This window comes from Myotis lucifugus, unplaced genomic scaffold (genome assembly GCF_000147115.1).
Source record: "Myotis lucifugus unplaced genomic scaffold, Myoluc2.0 scaffold_226, whole genome shotgun sequence".
Taxonomy (NCBI): domain Eukaryota; kingdom Metazoa; phylum Chordata; class Mammalia; order Chiroptera; family Vespertilionidae; genus Myotis; species Myotis lucifugus.
In genome coordinates, this window is record NW_005871274.1 from 62,856 (window position 1) to 81,334 (window position 18,479).

The following is an 18,479-nucleotide window of genomic DNA, read 5'->3' on the forward strand; positions in this document are numbered from 1 at the left end:
CACGTTTTCACCAGGTGAAACATTGGTAGGGGCAGAGGGACCTGGACCCAGCCCTAAATGTGATCTACAAGCACTTACCACATTGGCCAGGAGAAGCAAGAACCGATATCCAAGCAAGGTAGGGAAAAGGGTTGATTTTTCTCCAGAGCTCCAGATGTCTTTATTGCTGCCTAATGGCAATTACACTCAACCAATTCAGACACCACTATGACAGCTGCATTGTCAGTAAGCCTTTGGACCCCAATGTTGATGGCTCTCTAATTAGTGCCCGTGCAAAGTACAACTGCAACTAATGGAAGAGCACTAAAGAAACAATGAAGAAGCAGCCTTTTCCAAAGCAGTAAGGATGTCCCAGCCCATGGCACGGGCCAGTGAAACTGTATGCCTTCGCCATCTTTTTTTATGCTTGGCAAGGCTGAGTTTACCTCCAAATAAATGGGTCACAGACCACAGCTGATTTTTTGTTGAAAGAATGGGAATAGAGCCTCTCTCAAGCTCAGCACGCCAGAGCAATTGCCAATTTAAAATGATTTATCACCAAAGAGCTTTCATTAACTTGTAAGTCTCCAATAAACAGACTACTGATTTGGACTAAAAGACCGGAAGAAAAAGAGGGAAGACATACAGCTAAAAACGACCTTTAACCTTTCTTTTCATATAAATGTCCAGCAGGGTGAGAGAGGCGGGGCATGGTTTCATTTTGCTTCCAGGTGCCAGGTCTTCTTTGCTAAAAACAATGTTTGTCAAAGCTCTTCATAATAACCTGGGGGGTTGTTTTGATTTAAGGAAGCTGGAAATGGGGTTAAGTGACTTACCCAAGGTCACAGAAACATTTTAGTGGCACAGCTGGGATCAAAACAGGTTCTTGGGCTTTTTTCAATCTGCTGCTTAGCCAACAAGCCACTCCATCTCCTCCGATGAAGTGTCTTTAAACTAATACAGCTTTTAAGAACCATCCCCATTTAAGTGCAATATAAGGAATTTATTGTTTTCAATATTGTGACTCAGGCTTGCAGGACACAGCCCCTGACCCTAACTCATCAATTCTACCACTGTATCTCAACTGGAAGGCAAGAAGCCAACAGCAATAACACAAAAGCTCAGGATGCTGGCAAGGAGTGTGGCTGGGCAGATGCAATGGTGCCTCCCACACCTGCTTCACAGGTGATGTGGGAGGATATATACATAGTGGATGGTAAAACTTCACCCTCTACAGGGCCATACTCATGCAGCTCCCCTTGCCCCCAAAGAAATCACAATTCTATTCTGACCAGGTACTCACAGCAGCCAAAAGGAGCCTTGTTATGAGTGAGGCCTCAGACCAGGAACAGCAAATGGTTTCATTTGTGTGTCAAATCCAATAAATTCGTAGTGGTTGCCTACCGCCCTGTGTTGAGAAGGATTCTGAGCTGTATTCCATCCAGCTCACCAGATCAATAAATGCTATAAAGGGTTATCAATGCCCAGTGTCGGTTTGGGAGTGAGAGTGGCAGCATACCTACAAGTTATTTGCATCTCTGCCCCATACTAAACTCTCCCTGGCCAACTCCTAACCATCCTTCCAGACTCAGCTGAGAAGTCACTTCCCAGGAGAAACCCAGCTGACTCTGAGTCTGTAGGTGCCTCTCCCAGCGCGTCCCAGTGCCCTGATCTCCAGTGCCCTGACCGTCCCCTACTCTACCATCCCCCACGCTGTCTATATCCCTGGGTCAGGCTGTGAGCAAGGGAGATATCCTTGCCACAAGCAAGAGATGTGTCTGCAGGATTCATCTGTGCTTGTAAATGTTGAATGAAGCTCCTGACTTAAAACTTACACGATGAAGTGATTTAAAGCCTACAGAGCAATTAGGCAGAGGCCCCTAAAAGTACAGCACCCACATCGCAAGAAACATTTATTCCCTTAATGTGTGGAGGTTTTAAGAACTACTCGCATACTCCATCCTTTTGTTAGCAATACCAAAGATTACAAATCAATGAAATCAAGAGTATTTACTGTTTTCTATGAAACATGACTGTGTTGTATTATGCAATTAACAAAATGAACTCAGTCCCACAGTGCAGTCTTTTTGTGGAAATGCACTCCTACAAACATCAAGTGCAGCTTAAGACGCATCAATTGAAAAATAATGAACATCTTAATGGACCTTACGAGATACATGCACTACACACTTAAAACTGTTTTCCATACATCTTGGTTAATCACAATCAATAGAGCCAGAGTCAATGATGATTATGCGGAGTTATTGTAGCTGTGGCCCTTCCCATTATTCCTTGGAGAACCAGAGATGGATAAATGCAGTCATGAGTTCACCAGTATTTATTAAGGACATTCTGGAGCTCCTTCATTAAGGACATAATAAATGCAATGCTGTCCTCTCATCTCTTATCAATATCTTACCTCAGACTTATTTACCAGAAGAGCATGTATACCTCACAGCAGAAAATAAATAAATTTAAAAGTATTTTTAAAAAGAGGTCCCTAACGGGTAATGATCAAATTCCTTATGGGAAGCAGACCAATGCCATAATAAGCAGCAGCACAAAATCAATATAAAATGAGGTTGAAAGGGAAACTGACAAGAGAAAGTTTTGTGTGTGTGTTTTTTTAAAGAAAAAGACAAAGTATGACTTAGTAAGTATAAATATGGGGTGACATTTGCCTAATGCAACTTTTATCACCAGTCTGTATTTAAAAAACACCTGTTATCTGAAGAGCTGCAAAGTAGTCCCAGGTATTATCCATTTTTATACATTTACATTGAAACAGGAACTTTAGGGGACTATACGCAGGCTTCGGGAATTTTTAGAATTGGGGTCCATGGAAAAACACAGGGCTACAGACTGGGAGAAGGTACATCTCCATAACACAAGGAAGCCAGGTGCAGTTACATCTCCATAACACAAGGAAGCCAGGTGCAGCTTTATTTCCTTAAGACAAGGGAATTGGAAGTAACCAAAAAAGGTCTATATTTACAAAATAGAGGAGGAGGAAGAAAGCCCAGAAGGAATGGAAAGACTATGAGGGAGGAGGGCCTCAGGAATCACTATAGTAACCAATTCAAAAGGGAATATTGACCAATCAGAGGGGATATCAGGACACAGGAACTGCAGCCTTTATAAACCACTAGAGGCTCGATGCATGAAGAGTCATACAAGAATGGGCCTTCCTTCCCCTGGCTGTCAGCACCGCCTTCGCTCCAGCCGGAGCCACCTTTCCGCCTTCCCACGCTGCCCAGAGGCCTGGAGCGGCTGGGGCAGTGCGGGGTGGCTGGGGCAGTGCGGAACGCCTGTGTCGTCAGCAAGCGTCCCGCCCAGCCCCCGGCAGCTCAGCACCTGCGTATGCAAATGGACCCACCATCTTTGTTGGGTTAATTTGCATATGCACTCCTGATTGGCTGGTAGGCATCATGAAGGTACAGTCAATTTGCATCTTTCTCTTTTATTAGTGTAGATGGAAACAGGAAGTCTGTGGGACCCTTTTCCCTCTTCCCACATGGGAGTCCATTCTGTGGGATTCTTTCCCTCTCCCCACGTGGGAGTCTGTATTTGTTCTTCAATAAATCTCCACCTTCGCTATAATACCCTCTGTCCATGGATTCATTCTACGACTCCAGGAGACAAAGAATCCGGGTTCCAGTCCAAAAATTCCATATCAACATGAAACTAGTAGAGTATTGACTATACCACCCTTGAGGTCTTTGGCCCCTGAATAGAAAATATTTTAAAAATTCAGGGCAAATATACACTATCTCTGATCAAAGCCATATTTTGGCACGGTACCTGGTTAATACAAAGGCACATTTTTAATTATTGGAATAACTGGAGGAAAAAGTGGCTAAGAATAAGGCTAACATTCTACTGTAAGTGCCACTAGGCAAACTAAACCAACCAGAGATTCAGTGCATATATAAACTAGCTCAAAATTTTGCTTCCTACCTAGGAAGACTGGAAACCCTCTCACATCTGATGTCCAGGTTGTGTGGACAGACAGAGCTAATAAAAATGAAAACCACGACAGTCAGAAGTCACTTGGCTGCTTGAGAGCGATGTGGCATGCTTGCACTGAAGGGAATGGAGATGGATAAAAGGCATGAGAGCAAATGGGACAACTGAGTATTTTTAGGGAAAGGAGAGAGCTAATCTTTTGCAACATTAAATGATACATTTTTCCCTCCACCCACACTCGGCAGACGAGAAACATGGACCCAGTGAGTCACTGTTGTAGTAAAGGTGGGGACTGTATCCTAAAAAGGCATATCCTATCAGTGGAAAACCACTTAGGAGTATTGAGAAAAACCTCAATACAAAGACGGTGCCTGACATTTTAAAAACCAAAAGTGGGGGAAATGGTCCTATAATGTAAACAGAAAAGGGTGCTTTCTTATGCAAACTGACAGGCTTCACACTTAGGAATCTTAATAACAGTGAGGAGGGAGTTTATAGCAAAACACCACCACACTCCTGGGCCTCTGATAAAAGCTTTTGATGGGCTAATAGCTTCATGGTTAGCAGAGCAGAGCTCACAAGGCCTCCAGTGACCCGGGTCTGACTTTCTCCTGTAAGTTTTACCTGAGATGCTCTCCTTCACTAGGTGGCAGCACAGGAAATATGCTTCTGGCAAATTATACCTAGACCTACATCTCGGGTTCTGTAATGTGACCTCTTTGAACTCATGACATCATCTGTTTTCAACACTCTTCCCTCCCACAGTGCACCTGGGAAGCAAGAGTGGCCTGGGCATCACAGAACAGTGCAGGGATGCTTTCATAGCCTCGTTTCTTCACCCTTTTTCCTCAGTGATAAAAACAATTTGAAAAACATTCTAAAATTCTCAGAGCTATCACCACCAAAAACCAAAATAAAACAAAGAAAGAAACAAACAAAAAACACACTTTCTGATCACTTATTATCAACAAACTTTCTAGATAACATCTCTTTTTGTAAATACAAGGGAAGCACACACTGGACCGCATGATATTTCAGGAGTGATATCAGATCCCAGAGAAAGTGCAGCCAGAGGCTGAACCCCAAGAGAAACAGACAGGTGGCTTATTGTATAGAGATTGGTGGCTTTGCAACACAAAGTTTTCTCAAGTTAAAGAAATAGGAAATTTTAGCTGGAAAATCGAAGTAAAGGCAGTGTCTGAATGACTTCGTCACGGTTGAAGGAACTTCACTTACCTAACAACAAAGAAAACAATTGGCTCAGGCAGTTTCTGGGAATGTGCTAAAGGGCCAAATGGGCGCAGAAAAAGGCCAGAGGAAAGCCAGGGCAGGAGGCAGGCGGGTCAGAGATGCAGTGAGGAAGCTCAGAGAGTGCAGGGTCTCAGACATATGAGGAGTTTTCTTTCCCCTCCAGTTTCCTGGGTGCTAGGACTGGTGTTAGGGCCTGAGGGTACAAAGATGCTCAATTCATGGGCTCCACATTTTAAGAGGGGTCCAGTCAACAAGATCCAACAGTACCAAGAGGCCGATGGGGAGGGGGCAAGAAAAGGCCATTGGTTTGCGACCCCCTGGGAATGTGAGAGTGTAGCTCAGTGGGAGGGCTGGGAAGGAAGCCCGCCTGCAGGAGGCTAAGATGTGGGTAGTGAACAAGGGGCGTGTCCTCTGATTATTTATGGTATTCATGGAAAGCAGGTTTATTCCGAGAGCAGGCTTGAGGGATGGTTTAGACGTCAACCCAAAAAGTTAAATTAGAAAGAAGTTGAGGGTTATGAGGCAATTTAAAATAATTTAACCTAGAATTCATTCTTCTAAATCTATCGACTCCACTTATGGGACTCTAGCCTAGGAAAACAATTAGACTAGGGGAGGGTAATGGAAGAACTTTAACTCTTTAGTCTACCCACTTTTATGGAATTCAAAGTTTCTATAATAAGTATGTGTTTTATAGTTTTTAAATAAGATTTACAGTACTAAAAAGGGAAAAATCTGAAAACCTCTATACAGAAAATATTCACACTGTATAATAACAAAACACATGAAATGAATTTAATGTCTAGTACTAGGTAAATGAGTAAGAAAATTAGGATATAATTATATCCTAGGAGCTTCTGCAACAAATAAAGAATGTAATGAAATGTATGCAATAACATGAAAAAAACATCAGTTTAGTGAGGGGGGAAGGCCAAAGTGTAATGTAGGCTATGATTATATTATGTAAAAATATGTATTTTAAAAACCTACTGAAAAATAAACTACACACATCAAAAACCATAACCAGAGTTGTGTTAGCATGCAAAGATTTAGATGGCTTTCTTCTCCACTCTCTAACAGTTTTACAAAAACAGCATGGCTTTATTGCTGCTTTTATTTTTAACAGAAAAGAAAGATGTGTGCCACAAAAGAAAAACAAAAATGATACCATAACAGACAAGCAGTCAGAATGACAAAGGAGGGCTGGCGAAGGCAGCCCCGATGCAGGCTCTATGTGTGGACACTGCAGAGGGACAGCACAGTGGTCCAGGGCACGCGTGCCAATCCTGGCTCATTGGACCTCTCTGGACCAGTTATCTCACACAAAATGAGTGTTTGGGAATAGACAATCTCTAACATGCCTTCCAGGTTTAAAATCATATGATTCACCCTAGCCAGTTTGGCTCAGTGGAGAGAGCGTCAGCCTGCGGACTGAAGGGTCCCGGGTTCGATTCCAGTTGAGGACACATGCCCGGGTTTCAGGCTCGATCCCCAGTGTGGGGCGTGCTGGAGGCAGCCAATCAATGATTCTCTCTCATCACTGATGTTTCTCTCTCTTCCTTTCTGAAATCAATAAAAGTATATTTAAAATGAATAACTAAATAAATAATAAATAAAATCATATGATTCTAAGTTGCAAAAACTAAGGAATCTGAGAACAGACAAGAGAAATTAGGATTTTCTCCAGTTTTCTTACATAATGTAGAATATAGGTGGGGGGAGAAACAGCCTGTATATTAAATTTTAATGCTAACTTCAGACAAAATGATGTGTAAGTACTGTATGGACATTAATGAAATATTACATGCCACCGCCAGTTTTAAAAGATGCTTATAAACCGGAAAGAAAATACATGGCTATAAAGTTAAAATAACAATATAAAGCAAAAGTGTTTTGAGGAAACCGTGAGGCCACAGGGTTAGATGCCCGATCAGCTGCAGCTCATCATCTCCCTGGGAGATGGGAAGGGGAGATGGTGTGGGAGTTAGGGGGTTCACCGGCTAGAGTGCTATGGGCATCTATGGCGGGGACAAGACTCGAATTGGGCTTTAAAGAATGGGGACTGGGTTTCTTTTGGGGGCGATGAAAATGTTCATCATAGGTAATGGTGGATGGTTGCACAACCTTGTAAATAAACCAAAATCACTGACGTACCATTTTAAAGGTTGAATTTTATGGTATGTAAATTACATTTCCATTTTTAAAAAGATGTGGTCAGAGGTAACTAATTAGAACAGTGTAGAAAAATCCAAAGGTACACTAAGGAGAGTAATGAGGAGAAAGGTGGGTTGGAAACAAATTTCAAAGGACTTAGAACATTAGTGATGAGGAAAATGAGACATTTGGGGTGGGGGTGGGGGGCTAGCAGCCTGACTCTGTATCCCTAATGCACATTCCTGTTCGCCTATAGTCTAGTCACTGCCCCTTCCTTAATTATCTGGTCTTGCAGGACCTGTTTACCTAAATACTCCCATTTACAGAGGCCATAAACCATGAACAATACATAACCCCAAAGGTTATCAGTGCTGGCGCCAGGCCAGGCCTTTAGGTGTGGTCTCACGGCCACCATCCCAACACACGGGGCTTTTTGCAAAGCCCACGAAAGGTCCGGAAGTCTGATCCTTATTTGGGGGACAAAGAAACCAAAGGGTATGAAGAGAAAGCTTCCTCCATATTGGCTTACTCAGGATTTGGAGAACTGACCCCCTGAGTCACTGTACTAGTATGTGTGAAACATCTGAAAATAAATGGGTTTTTCCTGTATCTCCAGGTACTCCTGCATGTTTTTCGGTCGCCTGGTAAATTCTGTAACATTAGGAAAAGGTAACAGAAATGATCATCCATGAGAGAGTAAGGGCAGCAAAGACTGATGGACCAACATGTGAAAGATCCAAGCTTTGAGAATGATGTGTTTCCTCTGCTGGAAAAACAAGCCTCGAGTAAGCAGGGCCCAGGTCCTGTTTGCCTGATAGGTACCCGAGTGTCTCAGGTGAGCTTATGAGTGAATGAGCATCGGAAGGCTACCCTGGGTCTGTGTGAAAAGGAGAATAAAGAACCACCAAGATTGGGTAACTCTGAGTTTAACATAATAAAAATTAGTGTAGGCCTGAACAATGTGACTGCCCACCACGAACACTGACACACAGGATTGAAAAGATGGAAAGAAGCAAGAGACTTTCCAAGAGTCTCTGCTCTCTATCAATTGTATGAAATATATTTAGTAGGCTTACATGCAAAAATGTTACATAGTTCAGCTCTAGCTATACAAACTAAATTTTACTTGTGTAAAAAGAGAGGGAAAGGAAGGGGGAAAATATAAGCAAGATAAGCAGAAGAGAAAGAAATGATGAGGTGGACACTGCCTCTTTAAGAAGCTCCTTGGAGATACATAACTGTAGAAAGCCTGGTGAATACAACATTGATTGGGAATGAGGTAACCACAAACACCGCTGTCTCAAATGAAAAGGGATTCAAGACCTGACCCAGAAAACAAGCATCGTAACCACCAGATAAAATTTTAATGATAAACACAAGATGCTCTACACACAAGCAAGATATGAAGTATCTGATGTGAGGCCATAAACGTAAGGTTCTCTTAGAAAGAGGCGCTGTGAGGAGCCTCTCTGACCCACAGATCAAGTTTCATCTTATCGATCCACAAACTGCCATCGCTTTGCTTTGTGCTGTAGAATCTGCAATGTTGAGCGGGCCTCCAGGGAACACAGAGGCAGGGAAAAAGGACTGGCACCGGCCGGCCTTTGTGAGCTCCATGTCCAGATAAGAAAGTCACAATTGGCTTTTGAGATTAAAGTCTCCTTTATTTCTAATTTCTTTTATGACTCTCTCAGTCCAATCTCCACATTCTGTCCTCAAAGGTCTCTGACATTAGGAGACCCCTTCAAGCTAGAATGACAGTCCCTTTCACAGTTAACATGGAACCTAGAATTGGTGGGAGGAAAGGACCTTCTGTATCAGGAGCTGTTGGGCCCACACTTGAGCAGTGGGGGCAGAAGCCCAAGCCGCACTGGATGGATGCAGTCTAGATTCCTGGTCCGTTAAGCTTTCTAAAATAATCCTATATAATAAAAGGGTAATACGCAAATTGACCCTAATGGCGGAACGACCAGAACAACCACTCGACCAGTCACTATGAGGCGCACTGACCACCTCTTGGTCCCTTTTCCTGGCCGGCAGGCTCCGATCACCCGATGGCGAACGGGGAACTGGGGAGAGGGGGCCCACTGTGGACAGCCAGGGAAGATGGCCCTGATCACAGGCCAGGCCTAGGGACCATACCTGTGCACGAATTTCGTGCTCCGGGCCTCTAGTAATTCTATAGTGCTACTAGAATGTAAACTGTAATGGGGAAAAAAATTTTTAGTTGCACTTACAAAAAAATTAAAATAAAATGAAACGAAACTAAAAAAGAAAATAAGGGTTCCTCATAGGCATATCTCGTTTAAAGCAAAAAGACTTTTTCATAGGCATTGCATGCCACAAAATATTAAAATAATCTGACTGCAATTTCAATTCAAGTGGTGCTCTTTAAGGAAAGCTTCTTAAGGAGAGATTTTTCTTAAAAGAAAAACTTGACTACTACTAAGTTGTCAAGGCCAAGGTTTGTTTTTGTTTTCTGGCAGGTAGGCGCCTCTCTTGGGTGGCTCACGCCTAAGCCAATCCAGACTGAGAAGTTTAAATGTCCTGGTTTCTATAGCACTAAGTATACAGTGTGAGAATCTAGTTCAAAATATCTTCATCCGAAAAAGAAAATTGACCTTATTATACATTAACGAAATACATAAACACATCTCTGTAGTAAAATATGAAGAATTCATGAAAGTGGTTTTTAGAACAGAAGCCAAAGGAATCTACAGAAGCTAAAATTAAATTTCTTGGCCACAGAGACAAATAAAAAGCAAATAGGCACTGTGTGGTGGGGAAGGGAGACTGTGTGTGGCCACAGCCCTTCCTCAGTAATAAAAGCTTCAGAACAAGAGCACAAGAGCAGGACCTCTTTGTGCCAACACGTATTATTCTTGCTTGACTTTTTTATGTCTTCATAAAATACAAACTGTTGGCCTTAATGAAAATCTAACATAACCTGCCACAAGAGTGGTTTTAAAGCTAGGAAAGACAAACTGAGACGGATCTGCTCTGCACCATTCGCTTCTCACCACTAACTTCAGAGTTCTCCAATCCCGGAGAATGGAGTCCTCCCAACATGGGCCATCTATATGAACGCACGTGCTCCCCAGGGAGGACAATGTCACTGGGACTTAGAAGGGGTACACGAAAAACTAAAAGACCTTAGGATACAGAGTGTTAAGTGAAAAACTGTCCTAGCTTACCCAGCAATGACAACACCGTCGTGAGAGTGCACATCACATAAAACAGCATCAGGAATGTGTTCCAGCTCACTCACGGCTCCCTTGCGATTCTGCATAAGGAAAAGGGGGTGCAGGGTACGTTATTCTGTGGATAGCAGAGACAAAGCATGCCGCTTTCACCTACGCTCCCCAGTGACTTTTTACAGCATGTACTGTGTTCAAAGTTATCTGGACATTCAAAAGGACCAAGATGACAGCTGTTAGCATTTACAAGTTCATACACACACACACACACACACACACACACACACACACACAATGAACTAGAGGGGGTGTGGGATGTTGCCCCGTCATCCTCAAGGGGATATGAAGGAAATATGTGAGCACAAATAACTATAATCCACAGAAGGCTGAATGTGGCAAGTCTTAAGAAATTGTATAAAGTATATTAAAAAGTTCCGTTCAGAGGAGAGAAAGTATTGAAGGATTATTTTACCTGTTAACAACACTTATAAACAACCTGCTGAATAAAATGAAAAAGTATACACAAAGAAAAAAAATCAGGATGGGGAAAAGGAAGAAAGACATTGTTCCTGATTGAGAGGTCAGAGGTTCATGGGAACAATATTTAAAGGAAACCTTAAGACCCATAACACTGGCTGCTCCTAAGGAAGGAACCAGGTAGTCGGTGAAGAGAGGCGAGAAAAAGATGTATCTTTCACTGTATGTCCCTTTCTAACTTGAATTATTTGTACCCTGGCAATCATTATCAATCCAAATATAGACATAATATAATTATTTTAAAAATAAAAATAAAGAGAATCTAAAGGAATATAAAGTATTTACATGTGAGATGTTGGGAAGAGTAGAATAGTTAAGCCAAAAGTAAGCATGAATAAAGGTATTCAAGAACATTCAAGTAACCATAACTTCAGCTTTGCTGGACTGGACCAAGGATAGAAAGAGTGTGTATAAGTGCCGTGTAAGTGCTAAGCACAGTTGTTAGCATACAGCAAGTGTTCAATAAATGGTAGCTACTCTTATTACTACTCATATTATTAGGAGACAGCTGATGACATTCATTTCATTAAAAACATTCAAGTGGCTATATTCCAGGCACTGTGTAAGATAATCTGCATGATGATCTCCCTTGAAGACCAAGTCCAAGGCTGAGCAACAAAACTGGCACATTCAAGTAGAGCTGTCCTGCTAGTGGACACATGGGGATGGAAGGGAAGGACTTGAGTCTCTTCTGTGCGAGGGCCATGAACAAAATCACAAGAATAGCAAAGCTCTTTTGAGGGACGAGGTAGTGAAAGAAAAGGAGAGGGCCTGAGATCAAAACCTGCGTGCTTATGGCATTTACTGTCTGCCATGTGGCTCCCTGCGCCCCCACCCCATGGGCTGCAACCTCACACTGGTACTCTGGTCTTAGAGAAATCCTAGAGGCCAGAGTAAGAAGAGTTACTGCAAAAACCAGGAAAAGGAATACTATAGCCACCATAACCAGCTTATCAAATCATTTCCACTATAGCTCTGAATTGCACGTCCAAGTAAGTTCATGCAGTTACTATGTAGAAATATCTGAGAACCTTGGGATCCGTTCTCAGGTTCCCCAGGCACTGACCTAGGAGATACCAAACCAAATCACCTGCTCAACCCATCCTGAAGTCAACCACGAATAGCACCAAACCACAGGCTCTTCATGCAAAGGCCTGTGAGCTTCTCCAGCCAATGCTCACTGAGCACTGGACGTGAGCCACGCTCTGCAGGAGCGTTAGATACATCATTAGACAGTCCTCCTCCCACACCCCCTTTGAGCAGGGCTACTCTGAGCCTCACTTAGAGATAAGAAAACAAAGGCACACAAAGATAAAGCAACTTGCTCTAACACTGCCTTTCATGTTTTGATAGGGCTTTCTTTCATTCTAGAATCACAATGAGAATCCCATCACTACAGCTAATATTTATCATTTGACATTTCACTTGTGTAGTCCTCATAGGTAATTTTGTCAGAAAAATGGGTCCAAGACACTCCAAAGAGAAGCCTCCCTCACATGCTGCCTGCAGTTAAGACTCCAGTTCAAACGACAACCATTCATTGAGCACTTACCAAACAGAGGGCTTTGTGCTCGTAAGAGAAAAACAACAGGTAGACGCTCAGTTAAGCTGCAAGGAACTTGTACACTGTTACTGAGTGCCAGATGCTATGAGGTGGGTCTTTAGATCTTCACTTCTGCCACCTCTGGCCTGAATGGGAAGCTGTACCTGTCTCCCCTCTTGCTTTTTCTAATACAAAGAGGAAACAAAGAACGTAGCTGCTACCTTCTCTCTCAGGGGCTGACACCTCTGAATGGGAGCCAGGCACACTGAATATCTGCAGCTCTCACACTCACAAATCTCAAAAGTATCCCTTCTTCTCAGACAGAAAGGCCCTAGTTAATGCCCAACTCTCAAGCTTTCATTCAATTACAGCGCCTCCTACCAGTGGTAGACCCTCTACTTTCTGCCCGTCCCCACAAACCCCCATGCCTGTCTAAGCAGCTTTGTCTCTCGCGTATGTCCCTCACAGACCTTACTCAAGCACACAGGCAAGAGGACTACGGGTCCCTCCACATGAGTTTATTATCTGGTGAGGATGCAAACCGTGGGCCAGTATGGTTTTTATTTAGCAGTGGTTGTCTTCATGGCCTAAGAAAGGATAGCTATGCTAACTCCCCTTAGAAAGGTGGTTCTCAACCAGGAGCAATTTTGCCTCCTGGGGACATTTGAAGATATTCGAAGACATTTTTGGTTGTCACAGCTGGGAGAGAAAGAGAAATGCTACTGGCATCTACCAGGTAGAGACTACAGGTGCTGGTCAACATCCTACAGTGACAGGACAGCCCTCACCACAAGAACTATCCAGCCCAGTGTCACCAGTGCTGGGTGGAGAAACCCTGACTTCGAGACCACTGCTCTTATTAACTTGGCTAGAAACTGTATGAGGCTGCCCAGATCAAGAGCATCGGTCACTGATCAGGTTATGAGGTGACTGGCATAACCTGATTGCACACAGGCAATATGTCACCATCAGTAATGAGCAAAGGCTTGTTAATCTCAGAGTCCATTAGGGTTGACCTTTAAGGGAGAGGAAGGGGCATGGTTCTGTGCCCCCGACACAACTGACTACCCAGCTAGCCAGGTGTGAAGAGACAACCACCACACTGCTGTCTGGTCGTGCCTCAAGCAGCTTTAGGCAACACTACTCTTGATAGTTATTCCTTCAGAAACGCTTTCACTCTGAACATTCTTAGCTGTGATCTAATATTTCTGTAGAGATTTTGAAGTGATAAATGTGATGGAAGTAAGCCAGTAGGTTATGTGAGGGAAGAGAAGACAGTGCTTAGAGACGTTTAATAATCTCCCTCTGACATTTCCTGAAAATAGCTCCTCTTTTGTATTCAGGTGCTGCCTTTGCTTTCTTGGTCCTTCCAGAGAGATGGTGAAAGTGAAGGGGGCTGCACTGAGCACTACACCCAAGACCTACCCATCGAGGGAGGTGCCTGGCCTCTCTCTCACCCTTCCTATCCTGGAAACAACAGGATGCTCCCAAATAGTGTGGCTGGAAACAGGGGTAGAGACTCTAGTGGCGAACAAAATGGGCAACAAGTCACCAACAGCAGACGATGCGTTCACCATCATCCTCTCTTATGCTTTTGGCAGTTAACCTCAGGCTGTAATTAGAAGGACTCGGTGATTAATCCCGGCTTGGATTCCCGAGTCCTTGTAAGGGAGCTATTCTTCTACAGGTAATATTGGCCACTGCCTACCTTCCAGTTGCTTCTTAACATGTGCTCCTTGGCTCGGCACTCCTGGAAGATGAGCTTCCAGCAAGAATAATCGGAGATGCTGCTCTCGGGAAGGTGCCCTTCCTGCTGGCACAGCCGGTACCAGAGCACTTCATCTTCTGCAATCACCTTCCACGTCTTGCTCACCTAAAGCAGCAGAAGTGACACAAATGTCAAACCCTGCAATTAGAGAAGCCCCTTGTCATCCAAAAATCAATCAACACCTTTATTATTGCCCTGGGTTTATGGCAGTATAAAATGTCTCATTAACAAAACACTCCGAGGTGGGAAAAAAAAACACAACAACAAGCAAATGTTTCCAGTTTTATCTTTCAAGATTTCAAAATTGTATTGTCATCTAATATCACATTTTAGACTACTTGGTTAAAGTATTATATAAGAGGAAAAATACACAAATACATAAAAGGCAAAAACTACACGCTGTAGCATGTTAATAGATGTACAATCACACACAGTTTTTCAGAACAGAAACGCTTTATTTACCAATAGGCACTTGTATTTCCGCCTTATAGAGCTAGAGACCGATGGCCTCTGAAATGTAAGCAGTAATAAAATAAATATCCATAACTTAAAACTTCTGCTCCTCTGAGAATTTCAAATTTATGTTATGTGTGAAAACTTAGATTTTAAATGTGTACCTTAAGAAATATTTAACAGAAAACTCAAGCTGTTAACCAGGACTGTAAGATCTGATATAGAGAAATTAATGTTATGTCTGGACTGAATTTCAAATCCCAACAGTATCCAGAGGAAATGGCCGTTTTAGCTATTAGTTCTTTGTCTTCCAACCCCAACTGAGGGGAACGATGAATTTATTTCACCACCGGATAATGTACAAAGTGGGGCAGACTGCAAAAGATGAACTCCGCTGGCAAGACGAGAAACGGATCCAGTGGATAACGTGATCTTGGGTCTGCTAGACATTCTGCTCACAGCCCATCTGACTCACTTCTAGTCAAGTAAGAGTTGTGACCAGTGGTTTACAGTAACCTGTGCTCCTTAACACTCCCTTGGGGCCACTTCAAGACATCAAATACACAGACAAGAAAGTACACAAGACAGAATGCAGCCCATGCATGGCACACCGCACTGCACAAGGAGGCCTCCCTTAATGAAGAACTGGTAGGGAGTTAACTTTTGGAATTGCAGAATAAAGATCTCCAAAAATCTGCTCCTCCGTAAAAGCAAGAAGAATGCTGCCAAAAAGTGTCAAAATCAAGTTTTTCATTACTCTAGAAATTAACTGAAGGCTTGCAACATTTTGAGGCGCATTTATTCAGAAAAGTGGCTGAATCTTGGTAAGAAGCGTAACTTCTGTTTTGTTTTACTTTACGCTAATCCCATCCTCCTCCTTCAGCTCCATGGTAGCCGTGAAAACTAACAGCCTTGCAACTACCGTCGCTGTAAAAACCAGCAGCCTTGCAGCCACTGGAAGGGCCAGATGGATTTACAGCTCCTCAAAGGTGCCGCCCCCAGAGAACTGTCACCATTTGACCTGGCTGGCAGCTGGCTTAAAGCTCTATTCTGAAGGACTGACTTTTTCTGACCTGACTCAGAGCACTCTATCCTATCTCCAGGGCATTTGTCAAAAACAATAAGGGACAACTGTTGAACACTGCAGCTGCCTAAGGCAGAATTAACACCAATCATTTACAAATTCTTCCAAAAAAACAGAAGAAGGAACAGTTTCCAACTTATTTTAGGAGGCCAGTATTACCCTGATACCAAAACCACACAAACACATCACAAGAAATCTACAAACCAATATTCCTTATGAATATACACAAAAATCTTCAAAAAATACTAGCAAACTGAATCCAGCAATATAGGAAAAGGATTATATGCCATGACTAAATGCAATCTCCCCCAGCATGCAAGGTTGGTTTAACATATAAAAATCAATGTAATATATCATACTACTAGAATAAAAGACATAAGCCACATGAAATTCTCATAAATTTTTCTTTAAAACTATAAAAATTTAAAAACCAGTAAGGGAGTTCTTTACATTCAAAATGAATCTGCACTGCACCAAAAAAATTCATAGCATGGCAAAGTTCCTTTACATAATAACTTCCCCAAGGAGACATAAAGTGATAGGGATATACTAGTATATGTATATATGTTTGATAACATTTTCAGAAACATGTCTTGATGCCTGCCTCCATTATTCAAGAAGCAGCATGATGTAATAGGAAACTAGTTACAATTGTGAGGGGAAACCCAGATTCTAGTGCCAGGTCTTTCACTAACTAGCTCTGCTGCAATGAGAAAGTCACATTAGTCTTCCCTGCACCTCTTTCCTCCACTGTGAAACGGCAGGGGGGTGGGTGGGGGTGGGGGTGTGAGGCCCTAAAATGCCCTTTACAACACTAAATACTATGACCAGGGACCTTTATTTCTTCATCTTTAAAATGTGAATAATCATACGCCATTACCAAGAGAACCGTTGTGCATCTCAATAAAAGAGCTCACAGAAAAGTACTCTATAAATGTAATTCTTTCTACATATGCCGTACACTAGTACAGATCGTGACACAGCACTACAGGACACACACAAATACCTTATTATGAAACTATGCTGCTCCAAATGTTATTTTAAATAAGGAAGCCATTAGCTTCCTTATATTTTTATTAAAGAACTTTCATTAGATCTATAGTGGGTCTCTACTTGCTCCATGGCAGCAGAAGCTAAAACTTACAAAGTGAAAATTAATCAGAATCCAAGAACTCAGCTTGTTTGCCTCAAAATTTCTGATTTTCCATCACGAGCAAACTACATTAAAAAGAATCATTATTACAATACCTTATGCAACAAAAGGTATGTCAAAGCAATATTGACCAACAGAGCACTCTGATGGTACATTAAAGTTCTGGCTTACTTAATTAGGTTTTTGCAGTACATGAGAGCATGCAAGTTCTAGGTGTGATGGTCACATCACCTAAGTCACGGCATGGCCATTTTGCATGCAATTCACAGTATCAGATGTTAGACCAGGTAGCATAAAGAAGTGCAAGGCTTCTGTCATTCTTCTGAACCAAGGTGTCACACTGTAATGCTGAAGGTGTCACACTGGCTCAAGTCTTCAATGGTTTAGAAACTGAAAAAGTACCAGGAGTCTTAGAGATCAACTAGGCACACCTCCCCATCACAGGAAGGCTCCTCACAGCATCCCTGGCCAGCAGAAGGCTTTTGGTGAAGAGCTGACCTCCCCAATCAGTCTGATTCACTGCAAGACAACTCTATTAAAAAGTACTTCCTTCCATGGTTAGAAAACAGATTCCACCACCCTAGCTGGTTTGCTCAGTGGTTAGAGCATTGGCCCAAGGAGGGTTGCGGATTCGATTCCAGTCAAGGGCACGTACTTCAGTTGCAGGCTCGATTCCAGGCCCAAATTGGGGTGCATGTGGGAGGCAACCAATCCATGTGTGTCTCTCACATCAATGTTCTCTGTCTCTTCGCCTCTCTTCCACTCTCTCTAAAAATCAATAGAAAAAATATCCTCGGCTGAGGATTAACCAAAAAGAAAACAAAGAAAACGGATTCCACCTATGGCCCTGATTTTTGCCCTTTTGAGAAAATAAATCTATTCCCTCTTCCACGTGACAGTTCTTCAAATGGCTGAAGACACCCAACGCATTTCCCCTTAGTCGTTTCTTCTTTGGTCTAAATACTACCCGTTTCCTCCAACTAATTATCATACCACTAGTTCTCATACCCATTATTTCTGAATATTTCTGCATCTACTTACAGTGTCCCTCTTCAAATGTGGTACTCAGGGCTCAACAATACCCCACATATCGACTGTCAAGTGCCATGAACAAAAGGATTTTATCAGATTTCCTTCTTCATTTGTAGCTATCATCCTCGATACAGAACTAACGGTCCACCAAATCTTCTGGAGTCTGTTTTATTAAATATTGAAGGCAAACAAAAAGGTATAAAGAATATTACAAACACTCATGGACTCACCAGCCCCACTTAAATAAAATATTACTAATAAGTTTAAAACTCCTATACATCTCTCAGTGTCTACATCCTCTTCCCTCCAATGGTAATCGCAACTTGGTGTTTATCATTCTTCAGTCTTTTATTTTTTAAATA

The 18,479-nt window shown here is 42.5% G+C and overlaps 1 protein-coding gene across 2 annotated transcripts in view; it reads right to left on the minus strand.

Moving 5' to 3' along the window:
• FBXW8 (F-box and WD repeat domain containing 8) overlaps positions 1-18,479 on the minus strand; it is a 106,390-nt gene that overhangs the window by 62,642 nt on the left and 25,269 nt on the right. For both annotated transcript variants that reach the window (XM_006098248.3, XM_023762002.1), the window contains exons 3-4: positions 14,336-14,500; positions 10,545-10,633 (exon numbers count right to left, since the gene is read on the minus strand). In XM_006098248.3, the coding sequence (XP_006098310.1) occupies positions 10,545-10,633; positions 14,336-14,500 (254 nt within the window). The remainder of the gene's footprint in view (positions 1-10,544; positions 10,634-14,335; positions 14,501-18,479) is intronic.